This window comes from Chionomys nivalis, chromosome 4, assembly GCF_950005125.1.
Source record: "Chionomys nivalis chromosome 4, mChiNiv1.1, whole genome shotgun sequence".
In the NCBI taxonomy this organism is placed as follows: Eukaryota; Metazoa; Chordata; class Mammalia; order Rodentia; family Cricetidae; genus Chionomys; species Chionomys nivalis.
Window position 1 is genome coordinate 48,103,899 of NC_080089.1, and position 15,670 is coordinate 48,119,568.

At 49.2% G+C, this 15,670-nt stretch overlaps 1 protein-coding gene across 1 annotated transcript; it reads left to right on the top strand.

The window, feature by feature from the left end:
• Positions 1-551: 551 nt before the first annotated feature.
• Tmprss5 (transmembrane serine protease 5) lies at positions 552-11,753 on the top strand. Its single transcript, XM_057768190.1, has 12 exons — positions 552-648; positions 921-1,019; positions 1,512-1,634; positions 3,419-3,554; positions 3,717-3,830; positions 5,877-5,920; positions 6,570-6,732; positions 8,114-8,292; positions 9,688-9,786; positions 10,225-10,367; positions 10,658-10,810; positions 11,149-11,753. Exons 1-12 carry the CDS (start codon positions 573-575, stop codon positions 11,155-11,157), a joined length of 1,338 nt encoding a protein of 445 aa, XP_057624173.1. The 5' UTR covers positions 552-572; the 3' UTR covers positions 11,158-11,753.
• Positions 11,754-15,670: the final 3,917 nt, after the last annotated feature.

Below are 15,670 nucleotides of genomic sequence, written 5' to 3' on the forward strand. Positions count from 1 at the left end.
GTCATTTGACATGTGCTGTGACTTGTCTTTGGGACAAGGCTGAGAATCCTTTGAGGAATTCCAGTCCATGCTGATTTATCCTGAATTCCCTGTAGCATCTCCTATGCTGTCTTATGCACTTGGGCCAAATACTTTTGGGGGAATGAATGGTGTGTGTGTGTGTGTGTGTGTGTATGTGTGTGTGTGCACGTGTGCCCTCTTCTCCCAAGGTAGAAAGGAATGAAGGTGCCTAGGGATGTCGACAGACCTCAGGGGGTGCCCTTTCGATCCCCATAGGAGGTAGAACTAGGGCACTGACAATGAAGAACATGGCTTTGGAGTGGAGCAAATCTGGATTCCAGTTTTCCCTTTGCTATTGCAGTCACGTGAGAGTGAAGCAGAAAGGGTTAGGGACCCATAGAAAGCAGAAAAGGCCTGGGGGGGATTCTCCAAGGTGAATAGAGACTTCCAGTTAGCCTTGGGGCAGGACTAAGATTAGAAGCTAGAACCTGGTGAGAGTGGGTCTTCTGTTGGCAGCCCTGGATTCCCAACAACTCTTTCTTCAGAGTCCAACACTGGATGACCAAGGCCCAATGGAGGTTCGGTACACAGAAGAGGGTCCTGGACTTGGGATCTTCAGAACAGAGTTGGGAGACCGGCGGCAACCCAGTAGGTCACACGGGGCCATTCGGGAGGGACAGGATGGGGTCCTGTCCCTTATATTCTTTTAGGGTCAATGTGAGGAATGATGGACATGTCCTTCTTTATCCCCTACTTGCTCTACTTTCCACTTTAGGACCAAGTGGGAGCTGGGCTTCAGGGCCCTGACCCTTTACCACTTGGAGCCCATGGGGCAGTGGTAAACTTCTGTTAGAACTTACTAGTGCCTCACGGTGGAGGAAGAAGTAGGAAACCCAGGCAACTGTCTGCTTTCTTCATAGTCTCCCAGTCCCAGCGCTGGTGCTGCCTGCAGCGTGGCTGTGCGGTTCTGGGAGCCCTGGGGCTGCTGGCTGGAGCAGGGGTCAGCTCATGGCTCCTAGGTCAGTGTTGGGCCCTTTGGTCTGGAGACGGGTGGAGGACAGGATCTGGGGGCAGCATGGAGACATAAGCAGATGCTGAACAGGCATTGTATGTAGATGAACGAGCTCCTCTCTCATCTGTGCTGTGTAGATAGCAAGACAGAGAAGTGGTTACCCATGGGACAGGACGGACTCAGAGGGAATAGTTTGGTCCTACAATTCTGCTACTTGTGTGGATAATCTATGGTTTTAGTCAGTTCTCTTTTCCCTAGAAATTGTTACTAATGAGATAGAGACAGACAGACAAATAGAAACACAGGATAGTCTGACACAGTCCTGTGCCCCTTACAGATTGATTGGGGTCCGTCTATAGGCAATGTGACTGATAGGGACTCTCTAGGAGGTAGTTCTACCTCTACTGCAGTACTGACTTGCTAGACAACTTGAACCCCTCGAGGGGTTTTCCCTTCCCACCCCCAGCCTCTCTGTGACTCTCTTTGCATTTCCCTGAAGTACTGTATCTATGGCCGGTTGCCACTCCCCCCATCTCCGGGACCTTGCAGGAGGAGGAGATGAATCTGAGCTGTCCAGGAGTCAGCAGGGAGGAAGAGCTTCTCTCATCGCTTCCCAAAACAGGTGGGCCACCCTTTCAAAGCCACAGGAGCCCGCCCTTCCCCTAGCTCAGGACCCTTTACAGCTTCAGGACCGAAATGAAGGACTGGCTCTTTGCTACCACCCGTCTGTCTCTTCTCCTGGGATGAGGGTGCTGACCAGGCCCATCTAGCAGCATTGATCTCCGATTTAGGATTTGGAAGCATCCCTGAGGAATGTTCTGATATTTAGTTGGGGCGTGGTGAGGAGGTCAGGCCAGTAGAAGAGATGGAAGCTTGTCATTTGGGGTAGGTAGTGTGAGCTAGTAGTGCTGGGGAAGAGGAGCTGGTATGGGGTGGCTGTGTGTGAACAATAGTCACCTGGATATCTGGGGACATCATTCCATATTGTCCCTTGGCTATCCTCACTGTCCCTTCTTCTAGGGAAGAGTTGAGGGTCACACAGTATAATGCTGCCCAAAGGCTGGAGGTTGGAAAAAGTTCTAACTTTTAGTTAGACCAAGGCTGGGTTTTCTTATTTTTTGTTAGATGCATGGCCTGTGGTACATTATTTCTTTGAGCTTTCATTTCTTTCTATATACAATGGAAATAAAAGTATTTACTGCATGAAGTTGGAATACTAAAGCGTGCGAATATACAAAAGAAGTTAACTCTGAGCCTTTGCGTTAGTCAGCTGGCCTGCCATTACAAACGCTACAGATGGGGAAAGGATACATATTTATTCTCACAATCTGGATGCTAGAAACACAGCACTTTGGTTCCTGGTGAGGGCTCTCTTCCTGGCTCCCCACAGTATGCTCACTGTGTCTTCTGTTTTCTGGGGGCAGGGGAGGAAAGAATGAAGGAGCTGGAATCTTCTGGGAGGATGCTGAACCTACTGGACCAGCATGCCATGACCTCGTTTCATCTTTTTAATTTTTTTTTTTTTTTTTTTTTTTTTTTTTTTTTTTTAAGAATCTAGTGTCTCTAAGCTATTCTCTAACTCAGTATGTAACCAAAGAGAGCTTGAGCATGGCCTTCTTCTGCTCCCACCTCCAGAGTGTAGGGATTAGAGGCAAGCTCCACCACTCCCAGTTTACGCACTGGACATCAAGCCCAGGGCTATGTGCATGCTAGGCAAGCGCTGTACTAACCAAGCTGCAGAGCAAAGCCCCTGTATTACCTCCTTCAAGGCTCTGTCTCCAAACACAGTTACACTGAGGGATTGGAGTTTCTGCTTGGGAAGAGAGAGAGAATGTGTATGTGAAAAATTCCATCTGTAACAACATGGACAAAAATTAGTTGATAAATATTAACTATTATCATCACAATACTTGAATTCAGGAGACTTGACTTAAGTCCTGGATGCATCCCTTGTCAACCCTATGATCCTATGATCTTGGGCAAATTGCCTTCACCTCTGTTGAGGGTGGTAACTGCCTTCTGGTAAGGCTGTCGCGATGGAGTGTGGCAGAATACCCCTATTTATTTCCTTTATGTGTGCATGCACATGTGTATGCATATATGCCATCTCATGAATGTCAGGGGTCAGAGGACAATTTATTGGTTCTCTTTCTATCAAGTGGGTCCTGGGGACTCAGCCCAGGGCTGTCAAGTGCCTTTACCTGCTGAGTCATCTCACTGGCCTGGGAGCACATTTTAAAACTCGTGATGGAAACACGGAACCAGAAGCATGGGCAGAAAGGTGTTACGTGGTGTTTTCTACTGACTGGACAGGAGCAGGGAAGCTGACCTGGGGTGATCCATGTGTTCAGCTTCCTTGTCTTATCTCACCCTGGCTGCAGGAGGGTTTTCACGCTGTGGTTTCAGTATCTTTCAGAATCATGGGCGAGGATCTCCTGCTTGAAGTGCAAGTAAGGGCTCGGCCAGACTGGCTCCTGGTCTGCCATGAGGGCTGGAACCATGCCTTGGGGATGCGCATTTGCCAGAGTCTTGGGCACCTCAGGTAACAGCCAGACTTGCAGGGTGTGTGTGTGGGGAACTGGAGTGGGGAGCGTGGATCGCAGAAGTCACCATCATGGTCTTGCTTGTCCACAATGCTGGCACGGCTCATGCACAGTCTGGTTCTGACCTCCTAACTCCCTCCTGTTTTCTCTCCTCTGCCAAGGCTCGCTCAGCACAAGGCAGTGAATCTGTCTGACATCAAGCTCACCAGATCCCAGGAGTTTGCTCAGCTGTCTGCTAGACCGGGAGGTCTCCTCCAGGAGGCATGGCAGCCCAGGTAGGGCGCTGTGGGTTAGGTGAGCGGTAAACAGTCTAGGCAGGTCTTCCTGTAGGGGAGCCCGATGGTGGGGGAATGGGCAGTGTAAGGAGACCAGAGAAGACCGTTTGCCGGGCTTAACCACAAACCCAGGACACACGCTCTGCCACACAGTATTTATCTCACACAAGAAATGTGAGCCTATGGGCTGGGCATGTAGCTCTTGTCTCATCCCACCCTGGCGTGGAGCGTGCTTCTCAGAGAGTGCTTGCCTAGCACTCACAAAGCCCTGGGTTCAATCCCTAGTATTGTATAAACTGTGTGGTGTTGTTGCTTGAGTTCTAAGCAAGAGCAGAGGCAGGAGGATCAGCAAAGTCAGCCACAACTAGCTACAGAGTTTGAGGTCAGCCTGGGATACAGGAGATTTGTCTCAAAACCGAACCAACCAACCAACAAAACCCCCCCAAGGTTGTTAGTTACTGGAACAAGGTTTAGAATGGTCCTCCTAGTCCCCCTGTATTAACTTTACATTGCTGTGACCAAACACACAAGAAAGGCAACGTAAAGGAAGAAAGACCTCCTTGCTTCAATGGTTCAGCCAATGGCTGCTTGGCCTCGTGCTAGGACAGAGCATCACGGAGAAGGAATGGGTACAGGACACTGTTTGCCTCCCATAGACAGAAAAAGGAGGGGAGGCGGCCAGGTTTAGGATACGATAAACTCTTAAGGACATACATCCAGTGACCTACTTCCTCTAGTTAGGCTCCACTGCTTGAAATTTCCAGAATTTCTAAAAGTAGTGCCATGGGGTGAGGACCAGGTGCTCTGCCCGTGAGTTTTTTTTTTTTGGGGGGGGGGGCTGTCATTTTGTGTTCAAATCATAATTCACTTTTTTTTTTCATAATTCACTTTTACAGGTAGGGAAGTTGAGACCCAGTGGGGTTAAAGAGTGTTATCCAGGGCAATATGACCAGTAAACAGCCAATACACATTTGGGGTCAGGCTCATGACTCTATCCAAGTCAAGGGACCTGTGTGGCTGACCTTTGCTTAGATAATTCTGGTATCTGAGGAGAAAATCAAATAGTGTCCAAAGGAAAGGGACTCAAAATGGACCAAGCCTCTTACCATATCCTAGGCAGCACAAGCTGAGAGGTCTTTGCCCAGCCTGGTGTCCTTCAAACTGCCTGAAGCCTTGGGGATGGGGGCAGGCAGAGGCACCATCCCTGCTCGGAAGCTGTGTTGGCCCTACCCACCTGCACATTCTCCCAAACCCCAGTAGCCATTCTTAGGAATGCACTGGAGACAGAGTGACCCCAGCTGTCCCTTTTCCTCTGTGAGATTCCTCCAGGAGGGTGGAAGGGCTACAGGGATAGGAAAACAGAAACCAAGCAGACCATGGATTGGGCAGCTGAAAGGAGGAGAGAAGGGCAAGATGAGAGTGTTGTGTCAAAAGGGAGGGAAAGCCAGAGCAAGGTGACTCTGCAGGCCCTAGATAAAGAGTTGGAACTGAGAAGAGCTTGGGCAAGGAAGAAGCCTGAGGGTAGGGCTGGACTCACTCATTCATTCACCCACTGAGCACCTGTTTACTCAGCGACTGGGAAACAGCTGGGCTTTCTCAGCCGTCAATTCTCTGTTGTAAATATGGACCTTTTCCAAACAGATCTTCCAGGATTGTGAAGGCTTTCTGTTTCCCTCTGGTCGCTGGGGCAGAATGGGCAGGCTGCTGCCGTGGGAGGGGCCTGGGAGTTTGTGAGGGGTGGGAAGAAAATGGTGACGATGGGAGCGTCTTAAGGTTGGGACTGCAGCAGGGCCTGAAGACCTATGGAGGCAGGCGGGCATGGCAGGGCCTACCTGTAATCCTAGTACTTGGGAAGTTGTGGCAAGATCAGTACACAGTCATCTTTGGCTGCAGAGTGAGTTTGGGTCTAGCCTGGGTCACGTGATACACTATCTCAAGAAAACAAAAGGAAGCTATGGAGAATCCTCTTGACCACTCCCCATACCCTTGGTTTGCATGGCCTTTGGGTGGCACTGCCTACTTCTTAGGGACACCCTTGTTTTGCAGTGCTAGCTGTCCTTTTGGCCGAATTGTTTCTCTCAAATGTTCTGGTGAGTTATATCCTGTATCCAGGAAGTTGGCAGTGGGAGGAGGGGAGTCTTCCGGTTCTCCGGAGTGTGGAAGAGCTGTATGGAGGGGCTTGCTCAGGTTTCTGTGTGTTTACCTGTGAGCTGGGTTGGAGGGTCCTTGCCTACCGGCCTATCTTTCTGCTGGACTCCTTGCAGATACAACCTGCCCAAATAGAGTCCTTTTAAGTCTTTGTCATGTATGTTACCAGCCACTGTGCTGGGCTAACGGTCACTACTGCCACCCTGCCCCTTCCTTCTGATGGGCCCGATAGGTGGAATCACTACTGACTGTGGATATGCAAGCTCTACCAGCAGCTTCAAGAGAGTAAGGGTGGGTAGCGGCTAGAGCCAAATGATAAACAGCTTACAGGGTTCCTTCACCCACGTGCCCAAGCATCTGTCCATCTATTTATCGGTCCCTTCTCACACCTGGACACCAGTGGGGTGGGCATTAGAGCTCCATAGACACTGCAGACCTGGTCCCTGCTCTCAACAGGTGCAAAGGCTGAAGTAATCAATACACTCATTCCTTTCCCCCTACTTAGAATCAGAAATAACAAATGAGAGCTGTCTACACAGGCTCTCGGCAATCAGCCTTTTCTCTGTCTATCCTACCCTTTTCTGTTGGCAGAGTGTGGGGCAAGACCTCTGGCTTCTCGAATAGTTGGCGGTCAAGCTGTGGCTTCTGGGCGCTGGCCATGGCAAGCGAGTGTGATGCTTGGCTCCCGGCACACGTGCGGGGCCTCTGTGCTGGCACCCCACTGGGTAGTGACTGCTGCCCACTGCATGTACAGGTAAGTCTTGGGAGTGAATGAGAGGTGAGTCAGTCACCTATTAGTTTGTCTCTTGCTGTGTCCTGGATACCTTATCTGCGTCCACGGTCCCCAAGGAGGCAAGGGTGAGGTCTTTGTTTAGTGCCAAGTTCACTTCTGCATGAGGAGCAGTAATAATACAAAGACTGGGTCTCTATATCCCCTCTCCTCCGTGTGTATATGCATGTTCCCTTGTATGTGTACATGTGTACATATGTGTGTGTGTGTATGTATGTGTGAGTGCATGCATGCATGCTCGTTTGTGGGCATGGAGGCCCAAGGTTGACACTGGGTGGTGTGAGGCATCTTTGACTGCTCTCTCCTGTCTATCTTGAGGCAGCATCTCTCGTTTCTCACTGAACCCAGAGCTAGCACATTTGGCTAGTCTGGCTAGCCACCTTGCTCTGGGGATTTGTCTCTATCTTCTGTGCTGAGATTTCCAGTGGGCTGCCATGCTCACTCAGCTTTTAAATGGGTTCTGGGGATTTGAACTCAGTCCTCATGCTTCCAAAGTGAACACCTTTCTAATGGAACCATCTCCCCAGTTCCCTTCCATTCCATTTGCATTGACAACATTTTGTGCTTCTGAGCAGTGTCCTTTTCCCTTTAGACTGGAAGCCGTACTGGGGCAGGGATGATCAGTCTGATCTCCACTTTATGGTGAGGGAATGGTCTCGTGGAGGGATGAGTGTCCCTCAGGATTTCACATAAGTGGAGAGAGAGGACTGAGGGAAGTCATGGTGTCAAAAAAGGTCTTTCACACTTGCTATAAAAGTTGGATGGAAATTATGCAGGAGAGAGGGGTGGCCAATAATCTCTCTCTCTCTCTCTCTCTCTCTCTCTCTCTCTCTCTCTCTCTCTCTCTCTCTCTGTGCATGCCTGCATGTGCATGCATACTTGTGGGTATGTATGAGCTTGTGCATGTACATGTGGAGGCTACAGATCAATGTCAAGTGACTCCCTCAGTTGCCTTCCACCTTATACATTGTAAGGTTTATCTTTAATTACGTGTCTGTGTCTGTGTGTGGGTGTGTGGGTAAGCCAGCAAGCTCCAGGGATCTGCCTGTCTCTGCTTCTCTAGTGTTATATTATAGACATATGGTGCTATGCCTGGCTTATGTGAGGTTTGGGGATTTGAACTCAGAACCTCATGCTTGTCTGGGGAAAGCACCTTGCTGATTGAACTATCTTTCAGCCCAGTGTCTTGCCAGCTGATGGGGATAATATTGAGAGGCATGGTGTTTGGGTCCCGGGAACTCACAGTCTTGTGACAGTGGCCACTAGTGGTTTCCCTCAAGAGTCCCCCCCACCCACCATCTTCCCTGCCCCTTCCTCCTGGGGCTCAGGAGGTTTCTGTGTGCAGTTTCAGGCTGTCCCGCCTGTCCAACTGGCGGGTGCATGCAGGCTTGGTCAGTCACAGTGCCATCCGACAGCAGCAGGGAGCAATGGTGGAGAAAATCATTCCCCACCCTCTGTACAGTGCCCAGAACCATGACTATGATGTGGCTCTCCTGCAGCTCCGGACTCCGCTCAACTTCTCAGGTGAGACTCTGGCCTTGGAACGAGCAGGCTGGGTGCAGTGGTGACCAAGGAACAGAGCCCAGTGGGAGGAGGGGCGAGCTGATCCCTAAAGCTTCCTGTAGTGTTGCCAATCTTAAGTCCTTCAGTTCATTGGGGATCATAGGGTGTGTACCTTCTGAGACTGAATTACAATAACAGTTGTAAGGCTCTCTGAGGTCAAATATTCAGGCCCTTTTCATAGTGGGGCTGCATAGAGGGGATTTGCTTTGAGGTTCCAAGCAGAACCTCTCTTGTGCCTTCTCCTCCAATAACTGGCTTCACTCTTGTTCCAGACTGGACCCAGGTTCAGCCATTTTGTGATACATTAGAGAAAAGAGATTTCTTATTTATTTAAATCTTTTTTCTCTCAATCCTCGTAACAACTGTGATGAAGGAAATATAATAAGACAAGACCATAGAAGTTTAGAGAGGGACAAATAGGTCCCAAGCTGAAGTCTTTTTTTTTTTTTTTTTTTTTTGGTTTTTCGAGACAAGGTTTCTTTGTGGTTTTGGAGCCTGTCCTGGAACTAGCTCTTGTAGACCAGGCTGGTCTCGAACTCACAGAGATCCGCCTGCCTCTGCCTCCCGAGTGCTGGGATTAAAGGCGTGTGCCACCACTGCCTGGCCCAAACTGAAGTCTTGATTCCAGGACCAGGGTTCCTCCTGCCGCAGTACCTGTCCATCAAGGGTGGCCATGCCTGGACTGTGGCTGACCCACCAGCTATGTATGCTCAGATGCCCCTTCTCAAAAGCCACATAAGTGCATATAAACATGCACACATGCATGCACTCACAGTCCCATGTGCACATATGCATGCATTTGTATATGTAATTTGAAAACAAAGCAGTAATAAAATTCTAGGTTGCCAGAGCCTTTTGTAGAAGTTGCAGAACCCGGCCCTGCTTCTTCTGGTTAGATGGGAGACTGAGAGCATTATAAGAGGCGTAGATTAGCACCAAAGGGGGTCTTTCTCCTGATGCAGACAGAGAGAAGGCTGTTCATGTTGTGGGATGTCAGTATGTTACATAGAAACATATTAGGTTCCATTCATATTATATGATACACACTTCCTGAAATAGAGTTCCAAGAAGGATGGGGCACTATGGAGAAAGGGACAAATGGATCTTGTAGAGTTTGGTTTCCAGTGCCAGAAGGATTCCCATTCTCCCTCTAGGTCCCTAGGTTGGGGTAGAGTAGCAAATACGCCACCCTCTTCTCTGGGGTGCCGTACCTTCACCCCCAAGGTGGGACACTGCTCAACCTATTTATTTGTCTAGTAAGCTTGGTGCTAGAGGCCAGGTCCCAGGCCTCTTGAGAAGGGGATGAGGAGAGAAGCCCAGCCTGAGCCAGGACCTGAACTTTGTGCCTCTCCACAGACACTGTGGGCGCTGTGTGCTTGCCGGCCAAGGAGCAGCAGTTTCCAAGAGGGTCGCAGTGCTGGGTGTCTGGCTGGGGCCACACCGACCCCAGCCATAGTAAGTGAGCTCCCAGGGCCCTCAGTATAAGATGGGGAGGGAGGTATTCTCTAAGCTGGGCACTTCTCCTTCCCCTGGTCATCTGACAATGGCGCTCTTTTCCTCCCTTGGTAAGTCAGGGGTATTCAGTCTCTCCTGCCTGAGTGTTTCTATGGAGAATAACCACTGAACAGTTTTCCTAAGCCCAGGTCCTTTCACTTCCCTGCTCTTGGTGCCAGGAGCTCCGTGAGCTCAGCATCTGGTATACTGTGTCTTTCTCTTTCTCTCCTCATTCCCAGCTGGGTATCTGGCAGACTTGTCCTCTGGCCCAGGTCCATAGCGTTGCCCAAGCTTCCTTCTTTGGGTCTTTGTGTCCTTGGGAACTCTCTTTTCTCTTTTGATGCTCTGCCTTCTTGGCCAGACGTGGTACCCTGTAGCTTTGCTCTGTGTCTCCTACAGCTCATAGCTCAGACACACTACAGGACACGGTGGTACCTCTGCTCAGCACTCACCTCTGCAACAGCTCATGTGTGTACAGCGGGGCACTCACACACCGCATGCTGTGTGCTGGCTACCTGGACGGAAGGGCAGACGCATGCCAGGTGTGGCCCGTAGTAGAGGGAGGAGTGGGAGACCTGCTGGTGGTGGAAGGTGGGAGCAGGGGACTTGCATCAGCTTGGTTCCCTGGTTAGTGCACATGGATTGGGGAAGCCAGACTCCTTACGGAGTCCACACTAAGGGCTTGTGGGAAGTGAGACCAGCAGATGACATCAGGAGGCAGGAGCCTCTCTCTCTCTCTACCAGGAGAGTCCATTCCCCGTGGTGGACTGGTGCTGCTCCACCAGATGGTCTGAGTGTTGTTTCTTTGTGTCTGCTTATTTGGATTCCTCAGGGGGACAGCGGGGGACCCCTTGTGTGTCCCAGTGGTGACGTGTGGCACCTTGTAGGGGTGGTCAGTTGGGGTCGTGGCTGTGCAGAGCCCAATCACCCAGGTGTCTATGCCAAGGTAGCGGAGTTCCTGGACTGGATCCATGACACCGTACAGGTGAGTGTGGAGCAGGAGAGCGGCCCAAGTTTCCGAAGGACCTGCCCCAGGACACTGGGGACCTTCTGAGGGTTGGACATGGGTTTACGAATGTTGGCGAGAGTGGAGGAGAAAGAAAGGACACATAACAAAAACCCACTGGATTTCTAGCGGTTTAAGCACTAGCCAGAAAGGGTAGACTGAGTCTGTGACCTAGATCTGTCTTTTGGGGGTGACCTATGGCAAGTTCCTACCCTTGGTAAGCCCAGGCTTTCTGGTCATAGCCATCCTGGCTGTGTTTTACTCTGTTTTTCTCAGCCTTGTTACACAGACACCTATGTCTCTTGGCTCCCTGGCAGGTCCACTAGCTACAGGAGAAGCAGCTGCCATCTCCGATGCCGAACTGTGGATCTCCCGTGGATCATCCCAGACTGAGGGCCAGCAGCTGCAGCACTGGTTTCTCTCCTAAGGCTCTGATTTCTCCTTCCTCTTTCTCACCTGAGCTGAGCGCCTCTGCAGCAGGAAGGAGGCTGGGGCTGGAGTGAGAATAATGAGGAAAGGAAGGGATAAGAGGAGACGCAACAGATGAGATTTCTGGAAGCATCTGGGAAACTGGTCCTCTGTTCTCCCTGGACTCCATTGCATCTATCGGGAGGATGCTGGAGGTGCCCTGCTTTCTCCCAGGGGCCTCAGGAGGGCTAAGTCCAACTCTAGAGAATGCCCTATCTCAAGGGCTCCTGGGCAGATGAGGCCAACGTTGGACCAACTCAAGTAAAGACACGGAAGTCAGGGTCCCCACCCTACCCCACTGGTCCTGTTCTGAGCTAACTCTAGTAGCTCTATATGAGGCAGGAGTCTATAAGACAAGAAAGACGGAGTTGGACAAGGATGACATTTTTCAAATGACATTCTGTTTACTGTTCGAAAGAGTTTTGTTATTAAATGGAAATTATATATAATCTTGGTCAAGCCCCCCCCCCCCACCTTGTATTAACTACTTTTGTCGCTGCTGTGAAGAAATACATGACCAAAAGAATTTATTTACTTATTTATTTATTTTGGTTTTTCAAGACAGGGTTTCTCTGTAGCTTTGGGGCCTGTCCTGGAACTAGCTCTGTAGACCAGGCTGGCCTCGAACTCACAGAGATCCACCTGCCTCTGCTTCCTGAATGCTGGGATTAAAGGCGTGCGCCACCACCGCCCGGCCCAAAGGAATTTATTTTGGCTCAGAGACAAAAGATGTGGTTCACTGTGCGGAGGAGGGTCCTACAGTGACCGGGAGCAGGGAGAGATGATGTCGGTGCTTTCGTCTTGGACCTCAGCTCGTGGCTTAGTATCACTCACAGTCATGGCAGGACTCAGTCACGCCTCTCTGTAAACTCCCTACCTCACAGACTTGCGTAGAGGTGTGTTTCCCAGGCAATTCCAAATCCAGAATACTTGACGGTGAAGATTAACCGACACACGGTCGTGCGTGTTTCTGAGCAGAAGTGCAGTTTTCCCTGTATGTGTTTCTTGGAACGTAGATACTGACCCCAGATCGTCAACTCCAAAATTCGGCAGATCTCTAATTATTATATTATTTGTTAGTTAAACCTCTATGTCACCATCTGCAGCAACAAAACTCCCAACTGTCTAGGGGTTCTGAGACTTTGAGCACCACTGAGGTCAGTGCGCCTAGGGAAGGCTGTTCTCCCCACAGGGTTCAGGTTTTCCCCTTAGCTCTTTTTTGGGGGAACTGAACCTTTCAGCTTGAGGGCTTTCTTCCTGAGTTTATCCCCAGTTAGCATTTCCCCTGTGAAGCCTCCCTCCTATACTCTCTGGTCTCTAGCAATTAAAATGCAATGGCTATCTTGTTTCCAAAAAATCTCAATGAATTTTTTATGGTGCTTACCCGAGGAAATACAATTAGCATTAAGCAATAACGAGAACTTTGTGAGTTTATCAGCATATTTGTTGAGGGTTTATCCAAGTGATTATTCTTCCCGGAGGGTCTGCCTTTGCTTTTTGCATGCAGTGCACTGAGACACAAAGGCCTTAATTTACTCTTGGCTTCATTACCTGTAGAAAAAAGTTGCTGAGAGTCAGCTGTCGCATTGGCAGTACACAGAGAGTTCTGGTGGGTGGCAAAGTACCTCCAGCCTCCAACCTGAGCCCAACATTTTTCTACTTGGCTCCTCCCTGAATGAGGCAGCGGGGGGTGGGGTGGGGGTTGGGGGGGACAGCAGGTCCTCCTGGGAAGGAAGAATGAAAAGCAAATCCACAAGCTATGATCATTTTCATATTTCCTATGACGGCCATAGACATTTGGTTAAAGGGAAATGCTTATCATTATTTTTTTCTTTTTTTTAAATATTTATTTATTATTTATACAATATTTTGTCTGTGTGTATGTCTGCAGGCCAGAGAGGGCACCAGACCTCATTACAGATTGAGGATGTGGTTGCCGGGAATTGAACTCAGGACCTTTGGAAGAGCAGGCAATACTCTTAACCACTGAGCCATCTCTCCGGCCCGCTTATCATTATTATTATAGCCCCCACGGCCTTCCAATTACCAGTGACGTGTGAGCAGTACTTGGCGGTTTAGAAAGCCTACTGATGTGGGATCTCACAGCATCCACGTGGTAGAGATATTGCTTTATCCACCCGATTCTGCAGACAAGAAGGCTCGCTCAGAAAGATGTCATGACTCCTGTAAGGCCACCTAGTTCCTGAGTACTAGAGAAGTAGGGTGTGAACTTGGGGGTCCCTTTACCACCAACCCACATTCTTATCTTGCACATGGATGAAGGAAATGATTTAATACTGTACAGAAATATTAAACTGGAAGATACTTTATCAGATCACTTGGTCATCTACCTTCTTACAAGGGCCTGTAGAATCCTGGAGGCCAGCAAGATGGATCAAAGGGAAAGGGCCCTTAAGACTGAGCTTCATGGCCTGAGCTTAATCCATGGGAGACATGTAGTGGAAGGAGAGAACTGATTCCCCCAAATTATCCATTCGCTAACCTCCACATGTACTCTATGGTACCTGTAAATAAACATAATTTTAAAAGATTTATGATGACGAGGATGATGATGATGATTGATGTGTATGCGTGCATGCCTGCGTGTGTGCCTGCATCTCCCCATCCCACAACCCTTTCCCAGCCTCTATCATGTACCCCAAGCAAAGCATGCAAGGATAGGTGAGAACTTTGACCTGATTCTTAATGCAGGCGCTCCCCAGATCACTCCAAGATACTCCAAGGGTTCTAGGACCATCAAAGACAGATGAATGAGCTTTGTGTATAAAGACCACAGATACTTTCCTTCCCCCCATTTCTGTTAGTCCAGCCGTGAGGAGAAGGAGGAAGGTTGTGTCCCCTGTAGGAACCAGACGGACCTCTTCCCCTGTCTTCTAGAGATAATCAGAGGGGAGGAAGGAGAGGCTGCCAGACTGCTGGAGCCCACAGGGATTTTTGTGGGGTTTGTTTTTCTTAGCACTGTCTGCAGAGGTGAGGACATGAATAAAAGAACGAGCAAAGATTTACTGTTCTCACATCTTGGCAGTGAGTTTTGTATTTGGACAACACAGCCAGAGAGGAGGGGTGGGCACAGACAAGAGGGGGTGCTGGCCTTCAGGAAGAGAGTCGGCCCTGAGCAGTGTGTCTGTGGAGACTTGGAGGTGATGCAGGAGTTAGAAGAGGTGTGTTTAGGCTAGCTTTCCTGTTGTACTACCCAGTCTGCCTACAAAGGATGTGGGGCAGTGAGAGGGGCATCAGCAAGCCACTGGGGTCTGGTTCTCTATAATTAACCCAGTAGAAGATAGTGGGCTAGCAGTGTGTTGCCAATGGAGACTCCAAAAGAAATGATGCTGGGCTGGGACTGTCACTCAAGGTCCTCATAAGAGACATGCTTAGGGATAATTTTGCTGTTATTGTTTTTATTTGTTTGTTTTTGAGACAAAGTCCTGCTAAGTAGCTCAGGTTACCCTTAAATAGAAGATCCTCCTGCCTCAGTCTCCCAAGTGCTGGAATTACAGTTGTGAGTAACTACACCAAGTCAGGCATGACTCTTAACTTGGCCTGGCCTGGGAATGGGAATTATAATCTTTCAGCTGACTATGCTGTTTCATACAGTCCAGTGTCAGCTCATATGTGATCAAGGCTAGTATAAAACCACGTTCTGGTGACATTTCACTGTTCTTAGGTTTTCAGAAAATGGGCTTCATTTTTGTACAAATGTAATCCTAATAAGTCAAAACTGGCCCTGCTAGTGTGTGTGTGTGCATGTGTGCGTGTGTGTATGCGTGTATGTGTGTGCATGTGCATGCAAGTGTGTTGTGAATAACTTGATAGGACTAAAGAAAGGTCTTTAAAGATGGTTCAATCGTTAAGAGCCCTTACAGAGGAACTGGGTTCATTCACAGGACTCACGTGGCAGCTAACAGTTGTCTGTAACTCTGTACTTCAGTTCCAGAGGATTCAGCGCTCTCTTCTGGACCCCTTGGGTACTGCACACACATAGTGCATATACATACATGCAGACAAAATATACACATACAATTTTAAAAAAAAGAAAAGGAAGTGAGGAGAAGAGCAGAAGTTTGAGGAGGGACGTGGCTGGGGTAAGACTATAGGTTTCTCCCCTGCAATAGAGGTGAGCATGTATGGGTCCCCTCCCTACATTGCCTTCAGCTGGAATTACATGACTGACATCGAGTGTCTCAAAATGTATAATTTTTTAGGCCTGGTCAAGAGGATGGATGGAGGCACACGACCACAAGCCTAAACAACTGAAAGTGATATGTCAAGTTAGCATGTTTTTGAGTTAAAAATATTTTGTCTTCTTACCAGAGCAAATGTACCCTTATAAGGATATGGAAAGCTGGGTTC

What these genes read in the sequence shown, in the direction of transcription:
- Tmprss5 (XM_057768190.1), top strand. Translation starts at nt 573, where the DNA reads ATGGAGGTTCGGTACACAGAAGAGGGTCCTGGACTTGGGATCTTCAGA. An exon ending in CTCATCGCTTCCCAAAACAG is followed by an intron (nt 1,635 to 3,418) that starts GTGGGCCACCCT and finishes CTGTGGTTTCAG; the next exon opens with TATCTTTCAGAATCATGGGC. An exon ending in CCACACCGACCCCAGCCATA is followed by an intron (nt 9,787 to 10,224) that starts GTAAGTGAGCTC and finishes TGTCTCCTACAG; the next exon opens with CTCATAGCTCAGACACACTA.